The sequence below is a fragment of the Lynx rufus genome, unplaced genomic scaffold (assembly GCF_022079265.1).
Source record: "Lynx rufus isolate CCGP_SWC_20201006 ecotype Redwood Valley unplaced genomic scaffold, mLynRuf1.p SCAF_23, whole genome shotgun sequence".
NCBI lineage: Eukaryota > Metazoa > Chordata > Mammalia > Carnivora > Felidae > Lynx > Lynx rufus.
This window is the reverse complement of record NW_025814838.1, coordinates 9767670-9792494: the sequence shown is the minus strand read 5'-3', so window position 1 is coordinate 9792494 and position 24825 is coordinate 9767670. Positions and strand designations below refer to the sequence as shown.

The window sequence follows — 24825 nt, the reverse complement described above, 5'->3', positions numbered from 1 at the left end:
ACACTATTCTCCCTCCTCCGCTTCCGAACCGTGCTCCCAGTGGTGGCCTTGTCAGGATCTGTTACGGATGATATTCCTCAGGACTATGAGGCAGCCTGTGTCTGCAGGTGCTGAAGGAGACTCTGTTGTGCTGTGGGCACAACATAATGGACAGTTTTCGCCTTTTACAAAAGAGGTGGGAGATCGGAGTGCTGAGATCCACTTGGAAGCATGGTCCTAACACTGCTCCTTAGGGAGGTGCGTGACAGTATGGGGGCAGGTGCTTGGTGGTTGACCTGGACAGCTGTAGGTCGGAGCCTCTTGCTGGGCAGGGATATGGGACACAGCCCTGAGCATCTGCAGCGAGAAGGCGCATGCTGGCCTTCCAGTGGGATTTCACTGGAGGCACCAAGCACGGAGCCGGGCCCTGGAGTCTATCTGCCCATGTCCCATGCCTGCGTCTCCTCTTCCAGAGTCATGTGTACCTGAGCCTTGTTTTTTTTCATCTGTAAATGGCATAATAGACCCTGTCTCTGGGGGGGGGGGTGTGGGACAGAATTAAGAGAATGCATAGGAAGCATATAATGTTTTTCCTCTTCTAAGAACTTGCCTGGCAGGATCAGCGTAGACAACTTTGAACGGTACTTGGTACAGAGTAAGTGCTCAGAAAACATTAGCAGCTCTCACTGTATTCATTTTAGTGTTACTGACTGAGAACATTGTGAGTCAAGAAGGGAAATCAATCTAGGATTGGGTATTATTTCTCAAGACAAAGGAAAAAAATAATTCACCAAACTCGCTTGGCCAAAAATGATTTAGTAGTTAAAAGGCCCCTTAGCATATGAATGTGAAACGTAACAATTACTTGTGGTTTCGGAGGGGTGGCAAGCTTTTTGTGAAGAAAGTAAAGGTGTTGTGTGCTCGTAAATCTGGTCCATGCACCGTAGGAGGTGAGAAGTTATACAGCTGTCCAGCATGGCCTGCTGTGTGATGGCCCAGGGTAAAATTATATGAAGTCCTTAGTGCCGTGCTCTGTGGTCCTCGCAGCGGAGCCCATCCTGGTGCCAGGTATGGCTGCCACGGGAGCCCAGGGCCGCACATAAGGAAAGCACTTCCTGCCAGAAGGCAAAAGGCGGCTTTGAGAACTAGGGTTTATTCCCTAGGTTTCCTGGGACCTTCTCAGTTGAACTGACGGTACACACCAAAGATGGGGAACTTTAAAAACTTGCCCAATGTTCAAGCCCCACCTCAGACCTTTTTTTTTTTTTCTTTTTTAAGGTTTATTTATCTTTGAGAGAGACACAGAGCATGAATGGGGGAGGTGCAGAGAGAGAGGGAGACCCAGAATCTGAAGCAGGCTCCAGGCTCTGAACTGTCAGCATAGAACCCAACGCGGGGCTCGAACTTCATGAACCGGGAGATCATGACCTGATCCGAAGTCAGACCCTTAACTGACAGAGCCACCCAGGCGCCCCAAGAGACTATTTTTATCAGAATCTCTGAGGACAGACACAGACATCAGCTTATTTTCAGACATGCCAGGTGGCTTGAATGTTTAGCCAAGGTTGGAGACTCCTGGTTTAGAGGGATGATGGAGGCTTGCCACTGTTTTTAGAGATTCCCATACGCAAGACAAGTTATAGCTCGTAGACTCGTGCTTGCCTAAATCCATGGTTTTTACACGTGGTGTATACAAGAATTTCCTAGCAAGGTTATTCAAGATTCATATTGCTAGTCTTCACCCCCTAAAATACTATTTTTCACTAGCTCTGAGGTGAGCCCCAGGAATGTGATTTTCAACAGGTGTCTTTATGTGATTATATCTTAAGTAGTCCACACTGGGAGAGCCACCTAGATGGCTCCTCCATTTGGTTGGCTTCCTGCCCTTCATCTTAGCCTTGTGTCATTTCTTGGTGAAGTCATTGGATTTCATGTTCTTAGAACTTCCTGTCTCTTTTTCCGTGTATGGACAGGATGTGTGGTTCTTTGGTGCCCTGAACAACAGGGTTATGGGGGCGGGGGGGAGGGGGTGTGTGTGAAAAAACAAACACATGAACTCAGGGAAATACTTTGAACATTAAAGGTGATTTGGGAGTCTCTGGGAAATGAATAGAAGTGTAATTTTTATCCCTTGGATATGGATAGCATTTTCCAAAATACACAGAATAAATAAAGCTTTTAGTGCTAGATTAGGGGGTGGCTTGTAGACTAAGTCTACCCTGCCCACTTGTTTTTGTGAGTAAAGTTTTATTATTATTGAAACACAACCACGGCTGTTAGCACATTGTCTGTGATCGCTTTTGAGCGACAACAGATTTGAATAGTCGCAGCGGACCTGTGACCCACATCACCTGAAATACATTCATTTATGCATCTAAGAAAAATGGAGCCTCGACAGTATGCCAGGCACTCATCTAGTCCTGGGGATATACCCATGAACAGATCAGACACAGATTTCTACTCTCGTAGCACTCGGTAGTTGAATGTGAAATGGGCAGATCACATAAATGAGTGAAGCAGGCAGTTGCTGAGAGGCACAGAGTGGTGGAGACTGGGGCAAACTGGGTAGTGTATACACCATTTGAAGGGGCAGCTGCTAATCTGTTTTAGCTCATTTTTATCCTATAGGGATGTGGGCCATTTTTGGTAGATCATTTGCGAAGAGGCAGGAAATCGGGTTTTTCATGTAAATGAAAATTTTTACCTGTTGGCAACTAATTAAAAAACGTTAAAGCACTTTGTGTTGTGGGCCAAATGGAATGGATCCCTGGCTGCCCCTTTGCAGCCTCTGCCTTAGAAATAAAACGTGGACTGTTGGCCTATTGATCGAGTGAATGGAGGTGCCTAAGGTCCCTTTGGCCCTACATTTCCCTCTCTAAGGGGAGAAGGATTACTTTCCTGGATCTCAGAAAGTAAAAAGCTTCCCTCATTTTATTAAAAACAAAAAGAAATGGGGCTCAACGTTTGTCCCACTAGGTGGCAGCATATTATCACGAATTGAAGCGCTCTGGGCGATGCCATCTCTGTGCCCCTAATTAACAAATGTTTATTTTGTGTTTGCTCCTGAGGAGCGCGATGCTAACCCCTTATGTCCTTCTCTCCCCAGGAAAGCTCGTGTACGAGCGCATCTTCTCCATGTGTGTGGATAACCGCAGCGTCTTACCAGGTGATGTTGAAGCTCTTCTGCCTCTGTCATTCTGCCCTGGAGTTGTGATTAGAAGGCTTACATCAAGTCAGGATTTATTCAACTCAGTATAAGATTTCTTTTGTGTTTGATGTGTTAAAAGTAGAAAAAAACACCTCTACAGATTTCTGACCGTCTCCGTTTCCTAAAAACACTAGAAGGTTTTCAAATGGCCCAAATAAGAATTTTGGGCAAGTAATTTGAATCTAGGAGACCGAAAAGGTATTACATCTAGATTTAAGTGAATTTGTTTTTTTTTTTTTTTTTTTAGTGTTTGTTTATTTATTTTGAGAGAGAGAGAAAGAGTGTGCTAGCACATGCATGTGGGGTAGGAGCAGAGAGAGAGGAGAGGGAGAATCCCAAGCAGGCTCTGCGTTGTCAGCACAGAGTCAGAGGGCTTGATCCCATGAACTGTGAGACTACAACCTGAGCTGAAGTCAAGAGTTAGGCGCTAACCGACTGAGCCACCCAGCTGAACTTTTATAGCAACTTGAATTCCTTTGCTGCTTGGCATTTTTTCCTACATAATGTTCCCAAGAAGCAAGTTGCAGAAACAAAGTTTATATATATTAAAGAACAATGACAAATAAATCAATAATTACAGATGCTTTGAATTTACAATTGGTGCTTAAGTGATGTTTGCATTAAATTTATTGCCAATCCATTTTACATTCTCAGGAGGTTATAATGGGACAACTTGATTATGAACCTCTCTTATCACATAAATGTTTTTAGAGCTGCTGTAAGGAAACCTTCTCATCCATACAAATTAAGATAACGAGCCTGCTCCAACTCTGCCTGGTCTTGGCCAGATGATGGCATTAGTGACAGCAGCCCATAATTGACCTGTTCACTTATCCTTTCTTTCATCCGTCTGTGTTATCTGTTATTTTAAAATGATTTAATGCAGTTATTTCTCAGGAAGAAGAGACCTGTGGGGTTCTAAGAGTCATCTTGTGTCAGATGATCAAACCCACGGGGAAGAGCCAGGGACTTGCATGCGGCCCTGCCGCCAGCTAGTGGGAGCCTTGCTCTTAGGCTGAATCTGCGCTGTCCAAGATGGTGGCCACGGGTCACATGGGGCACTTGAGACCTGGCCAGTCCAAACTGAGGCATGCCGTGTATATTAACAATACACTTGAGGGCACCTGGATGGCTCAGTCTTGGTTAAGCAACTGACTCTGGGTTTTGGCTCAGGTCATGATATCGCAGTTTGTGAGATTGAGCCCTGCGTCGGGCTCTGTGCAGACAGCTTGGAGCCTGCGTGGGAATCACTCTGCTTCTCTTTCTCTGAAAATAAATAGCTAAGCATTAACAGAAAAATACACTGGATTTCAGAGACTTAATACAAACAAAAGACCAGGAAGTATCTCACTAATGATTTTTTTAAATTGATGACATGTTGAAATGACATTTTGGATGAATTGGGTTAAATGAAGTATTGTATTAAAATTTCACTTGTTTTGGGGCACCTGGGTGGCTCAGTCGGTTAAGCGTCCGACTTCAGCTCAGGTCATATCTCACGGTTTGTGAGTTTGAGCCCCGCATCTGGCTCTATGCTGACAGCTCAGAGCCTGGAGTCTGTTTCCAATTCTGTGTCTCCCTCTCTCTTTGCCCCTCCCCCTGCTCATGCACTCTCTCTCTCTCTCTCTCTCTCTCTCTCTCAAAAATAAATAAACATTAAAAAAATTTTTTTTTTTTTAATTTCACTTGTTTTATCTCTTGGAACATGGCTTACATGATATTTCCATTGCAAGGTGCCGTTTTACACCCTCCCCTTCACCACATCACAGCTGTATGTTTTTATCAGCTCTTCCCATATTCTAGGGCGTCTCAAGATTGGGAGGTGTTGAGCCTGGAGAGGTAGGCAGGGGCCAGCCAGAGCGCAAAGGCCTTCTCTGTCAACTTTAAGGATTTGGGAAATGTGGGTGCACTTACTTAATTGATACTTGCCAACTTGTACACTATACCAGCAGCGACAGATGCACGCTTGTAGGCAGAATTAAACCCAAATAGACGTGTTCTTTGGCGACAGTAGTATTTTTTTTTTAAGACTTTATTTTATTTTTGGGGCGCCTGGGTGGCTCAGTCACTTAAGCGTCCGACTTCCGCTCAGGTCATGATCTCACCATTGGTGAGTTTGAGCCCCACATCAGGCTCTGTGCTGACAGCTCAGAGCCTGGTTCTTGCTTTGGATTCTGCCTCCCTCCCTCTCTTCCCCTACCCCTGTCAAAAATGAACATTAAAAACAATTCTTTTTAAGATTTTATTTTTTTCCTAAAAAAACTGCTTCAAATGTTTATTTTTGAGAGAGAGACTGAGTACGTGTAGGGGAGGGGCAGAGAGGGGGAGACACAGAATCTGAAGCAGGCTCCAGGCTCTGAGCTGTCAGCACAGACTGCAATACGGAGCTCGAACACAGGAACTGCAGGATCACGACCTGAGGCAAAGTGGAACGTTTCACCAACTGAGCCCCCCAGGCACCCCTTAAGATTTTATTTTTAAGTAATCTCTCCACTCAATGTCGGGCTCAAACTCAGAACCCTGAGATGAAGAGTCACATGCTCTGCTGACTGAGCCAGCCAGGCGCCCCCACAACGGTATTTTTAAAAATAATTTTTGGTAGGGGCACCGGGGTGGCTCAGTCGGTTAAGCGTCCCACTTTGGCTTAGGTCATGATCTCACAGTTTGTGAGTTCCAGCCCCGCATCGGGCTCTCTGCCCTCAGCACAGAGCCTGTTTGGATCCTCTGTCTCCCTCTCTCTCTGCCCCTACCCCACTCGCACTCGTTCTCAAAAACAAGTATACAGTAAAAAAAATAAATAAAAAGAAAATGCTTTTTGGTACATGTTCTGTTACCCTGTATGGTACACCTAACCCTTTAAGAACATAGATGTTACTTGTCTAATCCCTAGAGGTATTTGAGTTTGCATCTACTACAGTAATTTTCCTTCTTCCCAATTTTCACTAAGTATACAAATAACATTTTAGAGCCAATTCGTGAAAAGTTATTAACAACTTCCTCCCTCCCTAAACCGTAGAAGTTCAAGATGAAAGGCTATTGTCCTATTCTTTTCCAGTCCTTGTCTAAATTTATTAATTAGCACTTACATCACTAAAAACTCTTCCTTCCTCAATACCTTTTTTTTTTTTTTACCTTTAGCAATGCAAACCAGGTTTTTGCTTTCTGCAAGTAATTTATTCATTTATTTATTTTTCCTTTCAGTTAAAATCTTCATCTGTGTTCTGTGGTTCCAAGAACCTGAAAGAGAAGGGCAAATCTCTCTCAAAAATGTCAGTGATCTTGGGGATGTCTTTTAACAATAATTATGCAGAAAGCTTTTCAAATCTACTGTGCAGAATTCTGCCCAAAGAGATTATGTGCAGAGAGAAATCTGGTGGCATGTGTACTCATTCTTTCCATTTGAATCAAGTTCTGACTGGTGAATTTCACTTTTGAGCCCTTCACCTTCCGGAATTTTAACTAAGGCGTACCTCTTAGGAGTTGAGGAGGATGCTGGTGTCCTTTGGGGTCATGGAAAGTATGTACTACTAGATGGGGTGGTTTTCCCCCCAACATTTCTTAATCCAGCACATTCACGGAGAGACCATCTACTCGAAGTGATAAAGGAACTTTATTTCCATCTTGGGAGAAATAACTTGGGTTTATCGCATTGTGGTTCTCGTCAGCTGTGGGCATCCCCATCTTCGGTTTTTCCCCGAAGGCTGCATCTGGGTAAGCAGAGTCCTTAACTGACCTGGCCTTGGAGGCCGGTACCAAGATGACATCCCTATAAACACTGTTATGTAAAGAGACCTCTTGCTGCTAGGGTAGAGACTTGGCAAATTAAAGAGAACTAGACTCCTCCCTCCTCCTGAAATATCCACAGAAGTTCAGGGTTGAAGCAAGAAGCACCATAAAAGAAAAATAAGTGGGAACTAGAAGGGAGACTCTCTGCTCTTTGTTACATTGAAGTCTCTGAATTGATTTCCAAATTCTGAATTCATTCTCCGTGTCTCAGCTCAAGTGCTAAAGTATAAATGGTGCCCCGTTAAGCCATTCCTCTGCTTAGACCTCCTTCATGGACTTTGCATTGCACCTTGAAAAACTCTGACTCCTGGGGCACCTTGGTGGCTCAGTTGGTTAAGTTGGTCTGACTCTTGATTTCGGCTCAGGTCCTGATTTCACAGTTTCGTGAGCTTGAGCCCTGCATCAGGCTCTGCTCTGACAGCGCAGAACCTACTTGGGGTTCTCTCTCTCTCTCTCTCTCTCTCTCTCTCTCTCTCTCTCTCTCTGTCTCTCTCCCTCTCCCTCTCCCCCTCCCCCCTTTCTCCATCCCTCTTTCTCTTTCTCCTTCTCCCTCCCTCTCTCCTTCCCCCTCTCCCCTGGCTCATGCCATCTCTCTCTCTCTCTAAATAAAGAGAGAAAGAAAGAAAAAAAAAGAGGAAAAAAAAACCAAAACTGACTGCTCACCAAGGCGGTAACCAGTGTGACCTGGCTTGTACTGCCTGCTTCTCCTCTTCCTGCTCGCCACATTGGCTTGCTTTTTTCTTCTTTGACCTCCCAGACACCATATCTACCTCAGGGCCTTTGCCCTTGATGTTTCCTCTTTCTGGAATATATTCCATCCACATTTAAACATGGCTGGCTCCTTTTTATATAATTCAGGGCTCAGCTCAAATGCCACTCTGGCAGAACCTTCTCTGACCACCCTAATGAGTCTGCACCCCTAAGTCACTCTCTAACTAATACTTAGTTTTATATCTTTCATGGTATTGACTATTACCTGATATGTTTGCTTGCTTATTTTTTTTTTCCCATTATGTTTTTGCCGCCACTGGAATCTAAGTTTCATGAGGACAGGGTCTGTCTTGTGTATTGTTACCTCCTTAGAGGCTAGACTCCTGCTTTGAGTTGGTTCTTAAAACATTTGTGTTGAGCAAATGAAGTCTAGGAATGCAAGATCTACTTTACTACAAGGTTTTATTTGTTAAGTAAGTCAACACTATACTTAGTGTGGGGCTTGGACCCAAGGTCAAGAGTCACATGCTCTACTGACTGAGCCTGCCAGGGCCACACTTCACTATAGGATTTTAAAGTTCTGCATAACATAGTTTTTTCTTAATTTCTTTGTACTGGCATTTGCAGACGATTGTATAGCTTGCAGTCAATGTGGACATGCAGGACAGCTTGCCTTTCTGTGCCTCTGAGGTCTCCAGTGTCCAGCCCTGGGCTTCACCAGAGAAAGCTCTTGCCAGGGCTGGTAGGTAATGGCTTATGGTGAAGCTCTCTTCTGGATCTCCTTTCCCTCAACTGTAGAGTGAGGGGTTTTTATTAGTTGACTGCAGAGACTTATTTTTGTTTTTGGGTTTCAGGTCCCATGATTCAGTCGGTCATATGAAAGGAAAGGAATCCCACCCCTCCTTTTTCCACAGAGCCTGATTGACAAATGAATTTAGGAATATCCCTTATCTTTTCCTGTCTGGATCTCTTGGAACTTGAAAAGTTACTTAAAGTGCACGGGTTCAGGGCAGGAAAGGGAAAATGGTAATTTCCCTTCCCTCTGGAAATGGCACTGAGAATAGTTCTTGAATGAATGAAGCATTCCATGATGTCCAAAAATAGATAAATACTTGAGATTGCAGTTTCAGAATATCTGCAGTTGTGAGTTGTGACTGTTCTCTGCTGGCAAAGTACCTAGAGGTTTATCTTTTTGCTGATTCTATCAGAATTTTGATCACCCTAATCGTGTGCCACTCAGTTGCAGAAAGCAGAATCAGGGACAGAAAGTGATTCTGTGCCCAGCGCATTAGGGCAGCAAGCTAGGGTTCGTTTGCTATATTCTAAAGTGATTAACTTCTCCCTTTTTGATTGAATCTTATTTATTTATGTATTTATTTAGTAAACTTTACACCACTCATGGGGGTCCAGCTCCCCACCTCCCAATCAAGGGTTACACACTCTACCGACTGAGCCAGCCACGCGGCCCCCCTTTTGATTAAATATTAAAAGTATAAAGCATATCCAGCAGTGGGATAGGGATCTAATATGTGGAAATCATTTTGAAGAAATCATATATTTTAAGTTTATTTATTTTGAGAGAGAGAAGAGGGGAGGTGGGGAGAGGGAGAATCCCAAGCAGGTTCTGTGCTGTCAGCACAGAGCCCGACATGGGACTCAAACTCATGAACCTTGAGATCATGATCTGAGCCAAAATCAGAAGTCAGATTTTCAACCAACTGAACCACCCAGGTGCCCCTAAAAGAAATAACTTCTGCCCCTAGAAGAAACCAGTGCCACATGATGAGTTTGTGGGGCGGGCGGGGGGGGGGGGTGGGGAGGTTGTTTTTGATTGTTTTCCTTGTTCCCTACTCTCTTCCATTCCTTACTAAGATGCATGTCAAGACTAGGCTTGGGTACCAGTTCCAGAAAACTCTAATAATAACAAGGTCAGGGCTGGTGGGGCAGCCAGCCTGGTGCCAAGGATCCTGACTTGTGTCCTGTCGCTCTCATGGCTCGAGGTCGTGATGCAGGTTGTGGCATCGCAGTGGCATTCCATCCAGCAGGACGGACAGAAGGAAAGAGGAGTGGAGGTGTTCCCTTCAAGACATTTCCTAGAAGTTGCACTACTGTTCCTATCCTTGGACCAGAAGCTGGTTGCGTGGCCATACCTAGCTGTGGGGATGGCTGTGTGCCCAGCAGGAAAGGGCCAGGCCTCTTACTGAAGAGGAACAGCACAGATAATGGGGGAAACTGGCAGTTTTGCCGCAAGACGACTCAAGTCTTGGAGGGAGTATTGAGCTGTCAGTCTAACTGGCAGGTTTCTCACCTTGCCGCTTGGTGTACCTTCAGGTGTGGCCCAGGTGATACGCAGAGCACAAACTTGGATCACGTGCCACATTACAGTTGTAGGCTTGTAAATCACCTGGAATTCCCAACCATATCGTCATAGTTACTGGCAGGTATGCCAAGAATCTCTGGCTTGTGTTAGAGGCGGTGGCTGAGAATGTAGGCTGTGGAGCCAGACAGCCTGAGTCGAACTGCAGCTCTCACATTTGCCTGCGGTGTGCCCTTACCATCTCTGGGCCTTGGTCTCCACATCTGTCAAAGAGTAAAATGGAAGTATGTATCGTGGAGGGCTGTTGGGGCGATGAGGTGACCTGATATGTGTAAAGCACTCTGAGCATCATTTAGAAAGTCTCGTGTGTAAGCTCTCACTGTCACGGATTGTGTATTAGTAAGTGGAAGGAAAGACCCAGGAGAACTGGGTAGGGCATGCTTTCTGCTCCATTGTAACGTTCTCCTATCTCAGGACTCCTGCTGCTGTAACGGATCCGAAGAAACAGCGGGGCTGATGGGTATTGTTTTTGCATTCCAGATCACTTCTCTCCAGAGAATGTCAATGACACGGCCAAAGAAACATGCTTAAATTGGTTTTTCAAGATTGCTTCCATCAGGGAACTCATTCCGAGATTGTATCCTTTTTTTTTTGTCTGATGGTTTTAAAGATAGGCTGAAAGAGTTGCACCACTAATAGAAGCCATGTGATGGGGCGCCCTGAAATTCCTGTGGAAAATTTGGTCCCGTTACGGTTACCAGCCTGAAAATCCAGGGCCAGCCACATCGTCGAAGCCTTTGGACTCCTCTCTCCCCAAATGGTGTTCTGTTTTCTTACTTTGAATATGATGCCATGTTCCAGGCTTTTGTTTCCTAGAGGAACATTCCCACATTAATTCTCTCAATTAAAGTGTTTCATCTTTATGTGTTTTCCCTGGTTTCAAAAACTTGAAAGGAACAGGGTCAGGGTTCCCTGCACAAATGCAAGTTTTGAAGAACAGAATTCACCTTATACACAAACGAATCTTGGTTAGCTAAAGTCCACTCTTTCCCCCTAAAGCCTTGATTGGAAATGCTCAAAAGGCAGCTTAAACTTCAGCACGCCACCGTGAATCAGCCTGTAACATTTTCCAAAATTTATTTTAAATAAGTATGAAACTTTGAAAACCAAGTAGGGAAGCCACAAGCCATTAGCTTAGTTCTCTGGACTAGTGAGAGCCTTTGTGCCTCCCTGTCCTGAAGTCCTGCCTCTGTTCTGTTCATGAGTAGTCCAGTCTTTTTGCCATAGGGAACAGGCCATCTGGAAAATGTCTTCCTTAATGGAATGTTTTCGTAGTTATGTGGAAGCATCCATCCTGAAATGTAACAAGTTCCTCTCCAAAACGTAAGGCTCTTCTGATATATCTAGAATCATAACATTTCCAAGAAATCTCATACTTACACTAATGGCAATATGATAGCTATCATTCGCCGAGTCCTTAGCATGTAGTTAATTGGCATGTAATAGATCTAGTGCTAAGCACCTTCTGTGCATTTTCCCGTCTCATCTAAATGGAAACTTGTTGAGGTAGAACATTTTATTTATTTATGCATACCTTTAAAAATTTATTTTTGAGAGAGCGTGTGTGTGAGAGCACAACATGGGGGAGGGGCAGAGAGAAGGGAACAGAGGTTCCCAAGCGGGCTCTGTGTGGACAGCAGCAGGGGCCCGATGTGGGGCTGGAACTCATGAACGTGAGACCATGACCTGAGCCGAAGTCGGATGCTAAATGGACCGAGCCACACGGGTGCCCCAAAGAGAGCATTTTTGTTGCTGTTTTATGGAAGAGAAGACTCCAGCTAGGAGAAGTTGGCTGAGTACCTCATGGAAGAATCCTGACTCTGTGTGGTCTTGGCAAGTTATTTAGCATCTCTGGCCCTCCATCTCTGTGAACAAGTCTGTAAGAAGAGGTCTAGGAGGGTTTGTTGAGAGCACGACTGGCCCACAGCGGGCTCATGCTCAGCTCAGTATTTGCTGGCGCTGCAGACGACAGTGATGAAGCTGATGTCAGAAGCAAAAGTCTTTGCCCCTGAGCTGCGTGTTGCTCTGGGTTACCTAAGGCGTTGTTTGATGCAGATAATAAACTCCCTGAAGCCAGAGGCTGACTGTTGGTGCTCGGTAGTGATGTAGTTTGAGTTTGGAATATGTACCAAAGGTGTTTCTTTTGGATCTAAGGGCACCTGGGTTTAGTTGTCGGGGATAACCTTGGTGCTAAAGAAATAGTTGTTTTGGGGGCGCCTGGGTGTCGCAGTCGGTTAAGCGTCCGACTTCAGCCAGGCCACGATCTCGCGGTCCGTGAGTTCGAGCCCCACGTCAGGCTCTGGGCTGATGGCTCAGAGCCTGGAACCTGTTTCCGATTCTGTGTCTCCCTCTCTCTCTGCCCCTCCCCCGTTCATGCTCTGTCTTTCTCTGTCCCAAAAATAAATAAACGTTGAAAAAAAAATTAAAAAAAAAAAAAAAAAAAGAAATAGTTGTTTTGCCTCACCGTTCAGGGAGGATGAGGCCCAAGGCAGAGGGAAGTGCCATGTCGCAGGAGAAAGAAGTAAGTCACAGTTCACAGTGATGGGGATCATTGATGGCAGCCTGAGGTGCCAGGAGCTGGGTGCCAGGACGGAGTGGGGCACAGAATAGGAAGTCAGTGCCAGAGGAATAATAGCTATGGCGAGAATGTCAAGAAGGTCAAGGAGTAGCCAGTGGATGGAAAATAACTGGGGGACAAAACCTGTTAAATTAATAAAATAAATGTGACCTCAAACAGGCAAAAAAGTAAAGGTTAGACTCCAGCACTGAGCAAATGGTAAAGACTTTAGCAGTGAGTGAATTGTGTCAAGAGAGAAAGACTATTGTTAGGTTGCCTCGGAAAATGCAAGGTTTGGCCTTGGTTTGTCTCTGAAATTGGATTGTTCCCCACCCCCCCTACGTTTAGGAAGCATATGTACCTTTATCTATATTTTAAAAGATACGGAGTTTTCCCAAGGGGTATAATGCTGCCCTCTTTTTGTTTCTAACAGGGGGATTTCAGAATGTCTGCCCCGACTGACGTGTATGATTCGAGGGATTGGAGACCCGCTGGTGTCTGTGTACGCGAGGGCCTATCTGTGCCGGGTAGGCCACGCCGGGTCACTGGGCGCTCACACGGGCTGCTTACATGCTCACGTAGGCTTCTCCTTCCCCGGCATCTCACGAGCCACCACAAGAAGGACTTCGTTAGCTGCTAAATTTAGAACACGGCTCTTCCACAGAAAGCACAGCTGTAGGATTTCTCTCAAAAATTAATTTTAAAGTAGATCCACTTAATAACTCTAATTAGGGGGCGTTTAAGGTTATCTTCTTACAAATGAACTGGTTTTCAGAATTAATTATTTCTCCCGTTTTTGCCGGGAAGGAGGCTCCCAAGGCATTTCGGCTGATAGGTAGGTTGCTTTTCATTGAATTGAAGTCTGCTTTCCTTTTGTCTTGGATTGGATTGTGTTATTGGTTTCTCCCTTCCTACATTAAAGAGTTGGTGCAGGGTGAGAGTGGTGGGGGCAGCCTGGCAGGGTGAGGTGCTGATAAGTGTCAGCAGCCACGGAAGGCTACAGGCTACGAGAGCCTCTTCTTGGAGCTGCTCTGATGGAGGAGGTGGTCCCGATTGTAAATCACTTAACTTTTTCCTCTCTTAAATTAAAAAAAAAATTTTTTTAATGTTTATTTATTTTTGAGAGACAGGACACATGTGGGGCAAGGGCAGAGAGAGAGGAAGACACAGAATCCAAAGCAGGCTCCAGGCTCTGTGCTGTCAGCACAGAACCCGATGCAGGGCTCGAACTCACAAACCAGGAGATCATGACCTGGGCTAAAGTCGGATGCTTTACCAACTGAGCCACCCAGCCACGCCAGCCTTTTTCTCTTTTAAAGCACCATGAAGCTTCTACTTGAAACTCTTTTCCTTTAGAAAAGTGCAACCCATGGAGAGTTTACAGTTATTTTTCGTCAGCTCCTAGGGAGGCTGAGCTGCTGTCAGCTTGCCCAGGGAGTCCTTGTTAGTCCCATCAGCATTATTTGCCTTGAAGGAGGGCTTATTGCCCCTTTTATCTAGAGTCCTCATGGACTGCAGACTTCCTGGAGGACAAAGCTACGGGCCTCCCCCAGCTCTTGCTGGTGATCATTCATATTTAAAAAAAATTTTTTTTATGTTTATTCATTTTTGAAAGAGAGCACAAGCAGGGGTGGGGCGGAGAGAGAGGGGGACACAGAATCTGCAGCAGGCTCCAGGCTCTGAGCTGTCAGCACAGAGCCCGATGCGAGGCTTGAACTCACGAACCGTAAGATCATGACCTGAGCCAAAGTCAGATGCTCAACCAACTGAGCCACCCAGGCGCCCCAATCATTCATATTTTTAAATCAGAATGGTGAGAACCAGTAGTCTTGGACCGACTTCCTTTCCAGGACATCTAGCAAATGACAGAAGCCCTGTGGTCTCAAGTGTCACAAAGAAATCAAACAGTCGATGCCCTTGGAATAAATAGCAAACATCCTTATGAAGGACACTTTTTATAGGTCTGCTCCCTAAGAAGGAAAGAAAACACTTTTCATTTAAGGGCAGCGTACTCCCTGTTGGTAACAGAGGCTAAAGTGTTGATGCATTGCCATCTACTTGAAACTTGGTTGGCATTTTTCTTACAGGAATATCAGGTATGTTTCCTAGAGCTTCAGCTTTGGAATGTATTGAAGCTTGAATACTCCTTCTGAGTCAGGGTTTGTTGAGGGCCTATCGTGTGCGGAACAGTGTTGGGTCCTATGGGGGAAATGCCGGCTTATCGTCATTTGCATATCTGCACTCCACTGCCTTTCCCCTTTTTGAACACAGCACATTATTCAGACTTCCCTTGACATCTGTTGAATAATAGAGTAATAAAGATCTAGTCACTGTGCTTATTAATGAAGATGATTCTGGTCGTTAAAGAGAAATCAAAAAGGTGGAACTACGCGTTCTTTGCAAATCCATTCTGTTGTAAAGCTTGAAGTTTAAAGTTGGCAAGGTTAGGGAAGAGATACCTGTTTCTGGCATTTACAATGGCAGATGCAACTTTAAAACTTAGTGACAGTGAAGAGAGACTGCAGACCTAACCCGGGAAGACCGGTGACAGAATGCAGTTGATCTGTTGAAATGATGTTTGTTAACCCAGGTTTTGCATCAGTTGCCCACGTTGGGTAGTTACTAAGTCTTTTGACATAAAAGGGACAGCCTATGCATCCCTAAGGATTCTTGCAGTCGCAAGCGGCAAAAACCCAGTTTATTCTATTTTAAGCAAAAAGGAGGGTTTGTTGGCTCATGTGTCTGAAGGATCTCGGGGCAGTACAGGCATGGCTAGTTCCAAGGGCCTTCAGAGTGTCATCGAGAACTGTCCTCTCCTTCATCACTCAGCTCTGCCTTCATCTGGGTTGACTTCATTCTGTGCCTTACTCAGCAGCTCCAGGCTTCCATCCTCCCAGTGGAAAGAGAATGCCTTTTCCTCAGAAGTGTGGGCCAGAGCCTCATGGCTGACTCTCAGTGGACCATCTTGGGTCACTTGTCCCTCAGTAGGCCAGTCATTGTGGCCATGGGATGAGATCTGCCACCTGAGTAAGCCCGGATCTTGTGCCTACCCCTGGAACTCAGGGTAGGATGGGTCCAGCTTCTCCTCAAACCTAATGCTGTAAGAGGGAGGTTTGCTTCCCCAAAGATAAATCCAATTTGCTGATGCCAGAAATAGGGAATGCACGCCAGGCAGGCGGAAACAGCAGGTGGAAATCATGAGCTACTACCCTTGCTACTCTGGGTAGAAATCTTTTAGACCCAAGCAGATTTCCAAGCTGCTCATTTGTCTTGATGGAAAGAGAAACAAAACACAGAAAAGCAGTGAGTGGGTAGGGCGTGGGCGGAGCTCAAAGCTGTTTATTAAAGGAAAGTATGATTAACTCCTCTGCTAAGTCACGGCCCCTTCAGCTCATTGCTGTTGCTTGTTCACTGGGCCTTCCGTAACTGTTGCCTAACAGATAATTACTGCCTTTTCTACGGTATGATTAAGTGGAAGGGAAGACAGTAGAACACAGTAGAACTGGATCTGATGTTTGTTAGTATTTTTTTTTTTATCTGCTGCTTGTCCTTGAAAACCTCAACAGCCACGGAGCTGCCCTTGGAAGTCAGCGCCCCATAGATCGCGCATGATTGTTCTCAAAGGGACTCTTCATGGTCTCTAAAAAATAGCATTATCGTTCATCTTCATGACCTTGAGTAGGGGGAGGTGAGCGGGCGGAAATCTGTCCCCGTTTGAGGAAACCGGGTCCCAGAAAAGCACCTTCTCGTACAAAGTTGTTTTGTGCTTAAGTAGCAATTGGAATTGAGATGTATCCGAGAAGCTCAGTTCAAGAAACATTACGATGCTTTTGTTTTATTTTTTTTATTTTTTAAAAATTTATTTATTTTTAAGAGACAGAGACAGAGTGTGAGTGGGGGTGGGGCAGAGAGAGAGGGAGACACAGAATCAGAAGCAGGCTCCAGGCCCTGAGCTGTCAGCACAGAGTCTGATGCGGGGCTCGAACCCACCAACTGTGAGACCATGACCTGTGCTGAAGTCGGACCACGAACTGACTGAGCCACCCAGGCGCCCCACTATGCTTTTGTTTTAAACCCATGAACTCCCCTCCGTAGCTCATACCTTCACTTTTCCATCCAATCCCAGGGCTCTGGCTGCCTTCTCTATGATTAGCAAAATTTTTCAGCTGGAATGTTCCACTCTTTTTTAAACAACGAATGCAGGAGCCAATGGGTTATAGCATTGTCCCACCACATGCTGATCTTATATAAAATTGCTTAAAATATGTTGAAAAAAGCTTGTCTGCTTCCATGACTGCCCAGCAAAGAATGAATCTGTAGGTTTTCACAATGCACCGGTGAAATCCCAGCTGACTCTCTTATACCAAAGTCTTTTTTGCTTCATCTAGTAAGTGCGGCCACATGTGTGTTTCTTTTTTTTTTTTTCTTTTGAGAGGAAGAGAATATTGTATACACAATCCTGAGGGTACTTTCTTCCTTTGCACTGTATTGATTTGTTCTCTTGGTCATCTGTTCAGAAATACATTCATTACCTCTGGGAAATTGCAAAGATGATTACTGCAAATGTTGCCTCTTTTTCATTAAAAATAGCTTCTGTGGTTTTTCTTATAAAAGCATGCATGCTTACTGAATAAGAAAACAGATAAGCAAAAAGAAGAAAAATTAACTTTCTGGACTCAATGCCTACATTTATTCCTGTGTCTATTTTTAATTTACAAAAATGGGATCCCACCGTATATATTATTTGCAACCTGTTCGTCCAGAGTCAAGGTAGTTTTCTTTTGGTTGGCCACAGGTGGGGATGGAGGTGGCTCCACATCTGAAAGAAAGCCTGAATAAGAACTTCTTTGACTTCCTCCTCACATTCAAACAGGTAAGAGAACACTGTCGGAACAGCTAATTGATATAACAGTTACATGATCACGAATTCACAAAACCCAGTTGGATTTCCAAGTTGAGATTGCCTTAAAGCTCTTTAAATGTGTAAACCCCACAAAATTGTACTCGCGTTTGTTACAGATAATTAAAATGTGTTGATTGTACTGAGGAAGCGGGGAGAATTAATATGCATGTGTTAACAGGAAATGTCTCTAGTTGATCAGCCTTTCTTCCTCACATCTGCTGGGTCCATTTTTGTCAGGTTACTTCTCTGCACGGCACGCGTTCCCAAAACAGCTCAGCTTGGCGACATGGGAAACTTTCTGTGTGTTTTTTCTAGTTTAAAAAAAAAAAAACCAGAAAACCTGAGAAACCAGGCTATTTCTCTTGAGGCCACCCAAATGCTTACAAGTATGCACAGTCTGTGAGTTACTTGCTCTTCGTTGATTATTATTCCCCTCGTTTTCTGAGTGTTTATTTGGTCTCCTATAGATTCATGGCGATACAGTCCAGAACCAGCTGGTGGTCCAGGGAGTGGAGCTCCCATCCTACCTGCCCTTGTACTCGCCTGCCATGGATTGGATCTTCCAGTGCATCTCCTACCATGCCCCCGAGGTAACTGCCAGGTGGCTTCGGTGTGAAGTTCACACAGGAGGAATGCTGGGGCTCCCCTCCCTTCCATTGTGTTGTCACAACCTCTACACCGTGGTGCTCGGGGATGTAAACAGGGCCCGTTGATAATGGCCACAGCAACCCCAGTGCTAGCCAGCCGTCTCAAAGGGTAGGGCTCACCATGGTGGCTGATTCTTTGCTCAGCACTTTTCCTTGGTTGTCTCATCTAACAACTCTGGGAGGGAGGCTCAGAGAGGCCAAATACCTCTGAAAGGTCACGTGCCTCGGGTCATGGTGACTGGACACCAACCCGTAGAATGTGGCTACGGGGACAGTGGGTTTCATTGCTTCTTCACTAAACTTCATGCCCCCCTTTCGTGTTTACAGTAATCTAAGAAGTTGGTAGAACAGGTAACAGTTGCCCCCTTTTACAGAGGGAAAGTGAAACTCAGGTTATTGCATTTATAAGATTTTTTTCCTGTTCCTTCTTTTTTTTTTGGTCTAATCGAAGTAGCGTTAGGAATTCAAGTACAATCAGAATACTAGCAGAAACATTCTTTTTCTTACCCGAGACTGAGAAGTAGAACACCAGTTCTACTTGGCCTGGTAACTGTGGTAGATGAAGCTACTTCAGCAGATGGTTCAGAATTTAGTCTGTGGGGAGAAGGAAGAAGGGGTCTTGCTACTAAACACGGATGCGTAGTGGAGAGCAAAATTCAAATATACCTCCCTTTTCCTGGAAGCTGCAAATACCTTGACAGCCATAAAGAAAGAGATAAAAGGATACGACTTTGACTAAACGATCCCTCTTAAAGAATATTGCAGAGTGGGGGTGCCTGGGTGGCGCATTCGGTTAATAAGCATCCCACTTCGGCTCAGGTCATGATCTCAGAGTTTGTGGGTTCAAGCCCACATCATGTGCTGACAGCTCAGCTGGAGCCTGCTTCAGATTCTAGGTCTCCCTCTTTCTCTGCCCGTCCCCTGCTCATGCTCTGTTTTTCTCTCTAAAAAATAAATAAAAACATTACAAAAAGGGGGAGGTTATCGTGTAGGGGAGCCTGGGTGGTGGCGTGGTCTCTTGGTTTCGGCTGAGGTCGTGATTTCACGGTTTCGTGGATTCGAGCGTGGAGCCTGCTTGGGATTCTCTCTCTCCCTCTCTCTCTGCCCCTCCCCTGCTGGCACTCTATCTCTTTCTCTCTCTCTCTCTCTCTCTCTCAAAATAATCAGTTTTTTAAGAATGGGCTTAAAGTTTCAATTAAGCAAGATGAATAAGCTCTAGAGATCTGTATAACACTGTACCTGTAGTTAACGATACTGTATCACACACTTAAAAAATGTGTTAAGAGGTAGATCTCATGTTAACACTCTTACAACGGTAAAATTAAACGTAAGGGGTGCTTGGGTGGCTCAGTCGGTTAAGTTTCTGACTCTTAATTTCAGCTCAGGTCACGATCTCATGGTTTTGTGGGTTCAAGCCCTGCGTTAGGCTCCGTGCTGAACTTGGAATCTGCTTGGGATTCTCTCTCCCTCTCTCTCTCTCTCTCTGTCTCTCCACCCCCCTCTTTGCCCCTCCCCCACTCATACTGTCTCTGTCTCTCTCAAACAGTAAACTTAAAAAAAAGAATAGCATGTAGAAATAATTGGACAAGTGCGTAAAGACACAGGCATGCACACGTACGTCCAGGTGTATGGGTTCGTGCTGGCACAGCATTGGAAGCTGTCATCACAAGGGATTGGTTAGATTTGGGGATCCATGTAGGTTCAATGGGGTGTTGCAGGGCCCATTTAAAACGATGGAAGACCATGATGAAGATCTGTACATAATGATGTAAGGGTGTTCGCAATAACCAGTGTGTCCAGCAAGGAGGCTACGTGCCTTGCTGTGTGTATTCTAAGTGGTAGCATGGCCCCGGTGTTCATGTTGGGCCCTGGAGTCGGGGTGCCTGGGTCCGAATCTCAGCTCCATTGCTTCCAGCTGTCGGGACAGAACAGTCAAGTCACTCGTCCCTACTTAACCGCTCTGAGTCTTTTTTTTTTTCATCTTTGAAACGGAAGCATTAATTCCTGTTTTTGGGGGTTTTTTGCACAAATCGAATAGGACAATCGATTTGCGTTGCTTGGTGGAGTCCCCCAATCGTAGCACTGGAGTGTTTGTTGTGTTTTCAGGACTGTGGACATGATTTTTATATCTGTATGAGAGAACTGGGGAGGGGGGATGTCGAAATAGCACCGGAAGGTGAGATTTTGTATCGTCTTAACTTCCTTTTCTTGGCCTATCTGTGTTTTCTAACTTTTTCAACCAAATATAATGCATTACTTCCATTTCAATTTTCCTGAATCCTGAAGTATGAGGAGAAAAAAAGGGGCATCTTAAATTTCAGGTGACTTTTTTCCCATTAAGTTGATTTTAAATCAAGTCAATATGTATGGAAGATTGAAAATTTGCTGGTCGATCTCTGTGATCTTCGGGAGTCTCAGCAGTCACATGGTGGCCCAGGCTCCTGGGAAGAGGTACCGCAAGCCTGACTAGAAAGAGAGGCGCCCCCACCTGTTCAGTTGAGTGACTAAAGCCTGTGAGTAGGCTTGATGGGTTTGAAAATTTGAAAATGGGAACACTGTTTTTTTTTTTTTTCTCCTTATTTTAATGAAAAGGACAAATCGGATTAAAACAAAAGGTACATGTCATAAGGCATTCTTCCTTTTATTTTAAGCACCAGTAATCTCAAAGGATGGCAGAAGCTGGGAACACAGCTTTCCCAGGGAGTAAAACTCTAGGAAATCATTACTGTGCCAGAAGAAGTGATTAAAAAAATTAGGTCACCCGAATAATAATAAACTCTGATTCTTCGGGCACTTAAATACGGGACTTGCAGCATCACGTTAAAAAAATGTTAATCATTTTCAAAATGCAGAAGAATCCATGTCATTGTGGAAGGTGGTGTCGAAAATGGGTGTGTCTCATGCCTAAAAACTCTGAGTGGCTGGGATGTGTCATTTGGGACATTAGGCCATGCCTCCCAAACAGGGGGTTGTCAGTTTGGCCGAAAATATACAGGGCAGGCAGTAAGATAGGGGACAGGAGAAATGGCTTCAGCCATGAATATCTACCATATGAAATTTCAGATTGAAATTGAAATAAAAAAAAAATCAGTCATTATTTAGAAAGACTTTTTTGTTGTTTGAAGACAGGATCCCTGCCCCCCATACAACTGAAATAATATTATAGTAAGTAAAAAAATGGACTTATGCCCTCAATTTCAGGCACATTCTGCATGGAAAAAAGTAACCATCTCTTAAGATCTGTTTTTGGGCAGTGAAAACAAATCCCTTGGTAAGCTTTTCATCATTTTCAGTAGCTTTTCGTTTGCCAGAGGTGGTATGGGAGGTGTAGAAGGAGAAAGTTCTGGTCCCTGACATGAGTGGTGGGTCTTGTCTGATGGGGAATCCATGTGGTCCCTTGCTAAGCTGTGCAGTGCGGTTTGTAAATGTTGGATGAGTGAAGAGGGAAGTGCATCTTTAGAGGCCGGACAGGCAGTTGGGCAGTCCTGGGTTCAGATTATGGCTGTGTTGCCTTGGGCTCCTTGATCTCTTTGTGCCTCAGTTTTACTAGCTGTAAAATGGGACCAATGCTAGAACCTTCCCTGAAGGGCTGTCACGAGGTGACCGTGATAATACACATCAGTGCGTGGCCAAGAGATAGGGACACCAGGCAAAGCAAGCGGCTGCCATCCTTATGTTTGGTCTCTGCGGGACTCAGGCAGATGGGGGTCTGGGCTGACCTGCAGGTCAGGAAACAAGTAGGGGGCGGGTTCAGGGAGTAAAGGAAGGGCCCAGGGAAGGAACTGTACACGTAGAGGCAGGTAAGAGGCATATTAAGGAGACCAGCATTACTGGAGAAGAGGGAGAAACTGGGCTGGCTGGATGTGGACCGGGTTACAGAGTCGGCGAACGTGGTGTGGTGGAGATCAGGCAGAGCTTGGAGAACTTCCATCAGGAGGACGATGGGAAACAAGCAACACTCGAACCTCAGACTGGCAGGTGCAGACCAGGTGGATGAGAGAAAGAAGAAGGGTTGGTAAGCCGCGGAACGGGAAGGAGAAGATTTCTGTAATCAGAAAACCTTAATAAAAATACATATACTGGAAAGAATTTGGAAAAGACAGGTGAAAAGGAGAAAAAGAGCCACCTAAAATCCTGCCGTGTTAACATTTTGATACGTTTCCATACTCATATTTCTCTGTCCGCTCCGGTTCTTGCTCTGTATTTTTGTTTTAGAGGTAAGGATTTTGTGTGCGTAATTTTGTGGTGCTTTTCCCTCACTTCACATCAGAACAAATACCTGTTGTTAAGTTCTGTGACCCTCAGTCATGTCGGGAGGTGTTCAGAGTCGAATTTGTTGGATGTGAGGAGTGGAGGTGGGAAGTGAGTCAGAGATGCTAAGCCCTGGAGCCCTTCACATAATCACCTCTTCCTGAGGCTCTCTGGGTGCCAGACCCTGCGTTAGTTCCATTGCCTGGTCTGCCTTCCTCATGCTCGGCTTTCCGAGGCTAGGTTTTGTTGTTATGCCTGTGATACAGATGAGGCCCACGAGGCTTACAACTTGGTAAGGTCACACCACTAGAAAGAGTCAAAGCCATGTAGCCATTTTATCGGTAACTCTGAACCCAGGAGATCTCTCAACTCCTAAACTCTTTCTAGAAACTGCTGTTAATGGCTATACCTGAGGAGGGATTTAAAGGCCCTAACAAACTGACCCATGGGACTGTTACCTAATGGGCATACTACGAGTTGCCCTGTAAATTCTCTAACACGTGATGCGGCTGGCGGTGCACATGTAGCACTAGCCTTGGCCATTGCTGACTTCTGCCGAAGCGTATAGGCGTATCACTTTCATTCTTTTGAATTAGGAAAAAATTGCCAGTGAAAGAGAAATAATATGAGAAATTAAAATTTTCTCCTTGTAATGTGTGGGGTATAGGATTTCTTTTTATTCACTTTGAAATACTTTCTTTGAGACCTGGACTGGTGGGGGAAGGGACATAAGATCAGTTTATGATTTTGCCCACCCATTACATGTTTGCTTCATTCAGAGAAATAAGGAAAATAGGATACGTATATATTCAATCTATATATATATTTTAATGAAGCAGTACTTGTAAACACTGGTTGGAAGGTTATGTAGCAAAAGCAGAAATACAAATCTGGGAGCACTCTTAGCTGCATGAGAGTTGCTCTCAATTTAGAAAGCTTTTAGAAACACGGTATTGGTCCAACTTCTTTTGCGTTTCCCGTACTTTTGAAGTAGGTAAATAACCCTCATCTGGAGATGACATTAAAAATCCAATAGTTAAATAAGATGGTGGTTATATAAACTCATATATATTAATGAATTGTCACAAAGATCTCCCCTTTCCCCGCAATAAAGCGTGAACAGAAAACCTGGTAGAATAGTCTAGTTAATGGTATTCTACCAACGTCAATTTCCTGGCTTTGATAATGCAATTGTAGTTAAGTAAGATGTCACCATTGCGGAGAGCTGGGGGACAGTTACCCAGGACCTCTGTCATTCTTACAATTTCTTATGAGTCTGTAATTGGTTCAAAATAAAAAAACTTTTAAAGTGTATCAGCAACAATCAGAACAATAATGTTCTGTGTGTGGTAGGGATTCCTCAGCCATTAAGAATAAGGTAGATGTGTGTGTACTGACATGGGAAGAGGGAGGCCCATGCTAGATTCTTGAGTAAAAAAAGCAACTTGTGACCCCCATGTGTACAAGATTATTCGTTTTTATAAAACAAAAATCTCAAGCTGGGCTTTTACAAAAAAAGCTATATATTCACAGGGTATAGACAAAGGTCTAGAAAGATAAACACCACACTGTCGACACTGGTGATTTCCTAGGAAGCAGGAGTTAGAAAGGAAAGCATTCACATTTTACTTACTATAAGGTGGTATGGTTTAAACTTTTTTTTCCATAATCATTTCTTATTATAGTGTTTTTTGTGTTTTTTTAAGTTTATTTGGAGAGAGAGAGTGGGAGCAGGGAAGGAGCAGAAAGAGACAGGGAGAGAGAATCCCAAGCAGACTCCGTACTCTCAGTGTGGAGCCCGACCCGGGGCTGAATCTCACGACTGTGAGATCATGACCTGAGCCGAAATCCAGAGTTGGACGTTTAACCGACTGAGCCACCCAGGTGGCCCCAATTTTTATAGTTTTTATGAAAAAACGAATATACAAATAAATGTAGGGGCCTTCTGAGTCTCCTGTGTCCTCTAAGTTCTGATGTGTGTGTACGAGCTAATATGCTGAGCTGCACATTTTCATGGTTTATCCCAGCCAATAGGCTTGTTTCGATCTCAGTCTGGTTTGAGCTATTGTTCCTCTTGTTCTTGCCAAAGATAATCAATCCTGTCACTTCTCAGAAGAAATGTATAACCTCTAACAGACCTGCCTGAGATCTATATCATTTAGCTCCGTGGGCACTTGTGGGCATTTTCTATATTCCTATATTATCACAGAGCTTTTAAAAATTTTTAAGTTACATTTTTTGATACATTTTTAATGCATTTGTATCCTGTGAAAAAGAGAACTTTTGACGCACTTGTCTTAATGGCCAGGATGTTTTGTCCATATGTTGGCATTTGCCCTAATTCATCTTGTCAAAGGTAGTGGGCCAAGAGCTCGTGTGCATGCACATGGGTGTGTAAGAGAATAA

The 24825-nt window shown here is 44.5% G+C and overlaps 1 protein-coding gene across 2 annotated transcripts in view; it reads left to right on the top strand.

Moving 5' to 3' along the window:
• The window catches only part of VPS35L (VPS35 endosomal protein sorting factor like), a 116549-nt gene that overhangs the window by 34522 nt on the left and 57202 nt on the right, over positions 1–24825 (top strand). The window contains exons 9-14 of one of the 2 annotated variants that reach the window (XM_047087276.1): positions 3086–3145; positions 10542–10638; positions 11337–11384; positions 13052–13145; positions 17414–17491; positions 17989–18111. In XM_047087276.1, the coding sequence (XP_046943232.1) occupies positions 3086–3145; positions 10542–10638; positions 11337–11384; positions 13052–13145; positions 17414–17491; positions 17989–18111 (500 nt within the window). Of the gene's footprint in view, positions 1–3085; positions 3146–10541; positions 10639–11336; positions 11385–13051; positions 13146–14403; positions 14715–17413; positions 17492–17988; positions 18112–24825 lie in introns of those variants that run through there. The other variant, XM_047087277.1, reaches the window with a different exon arrangement.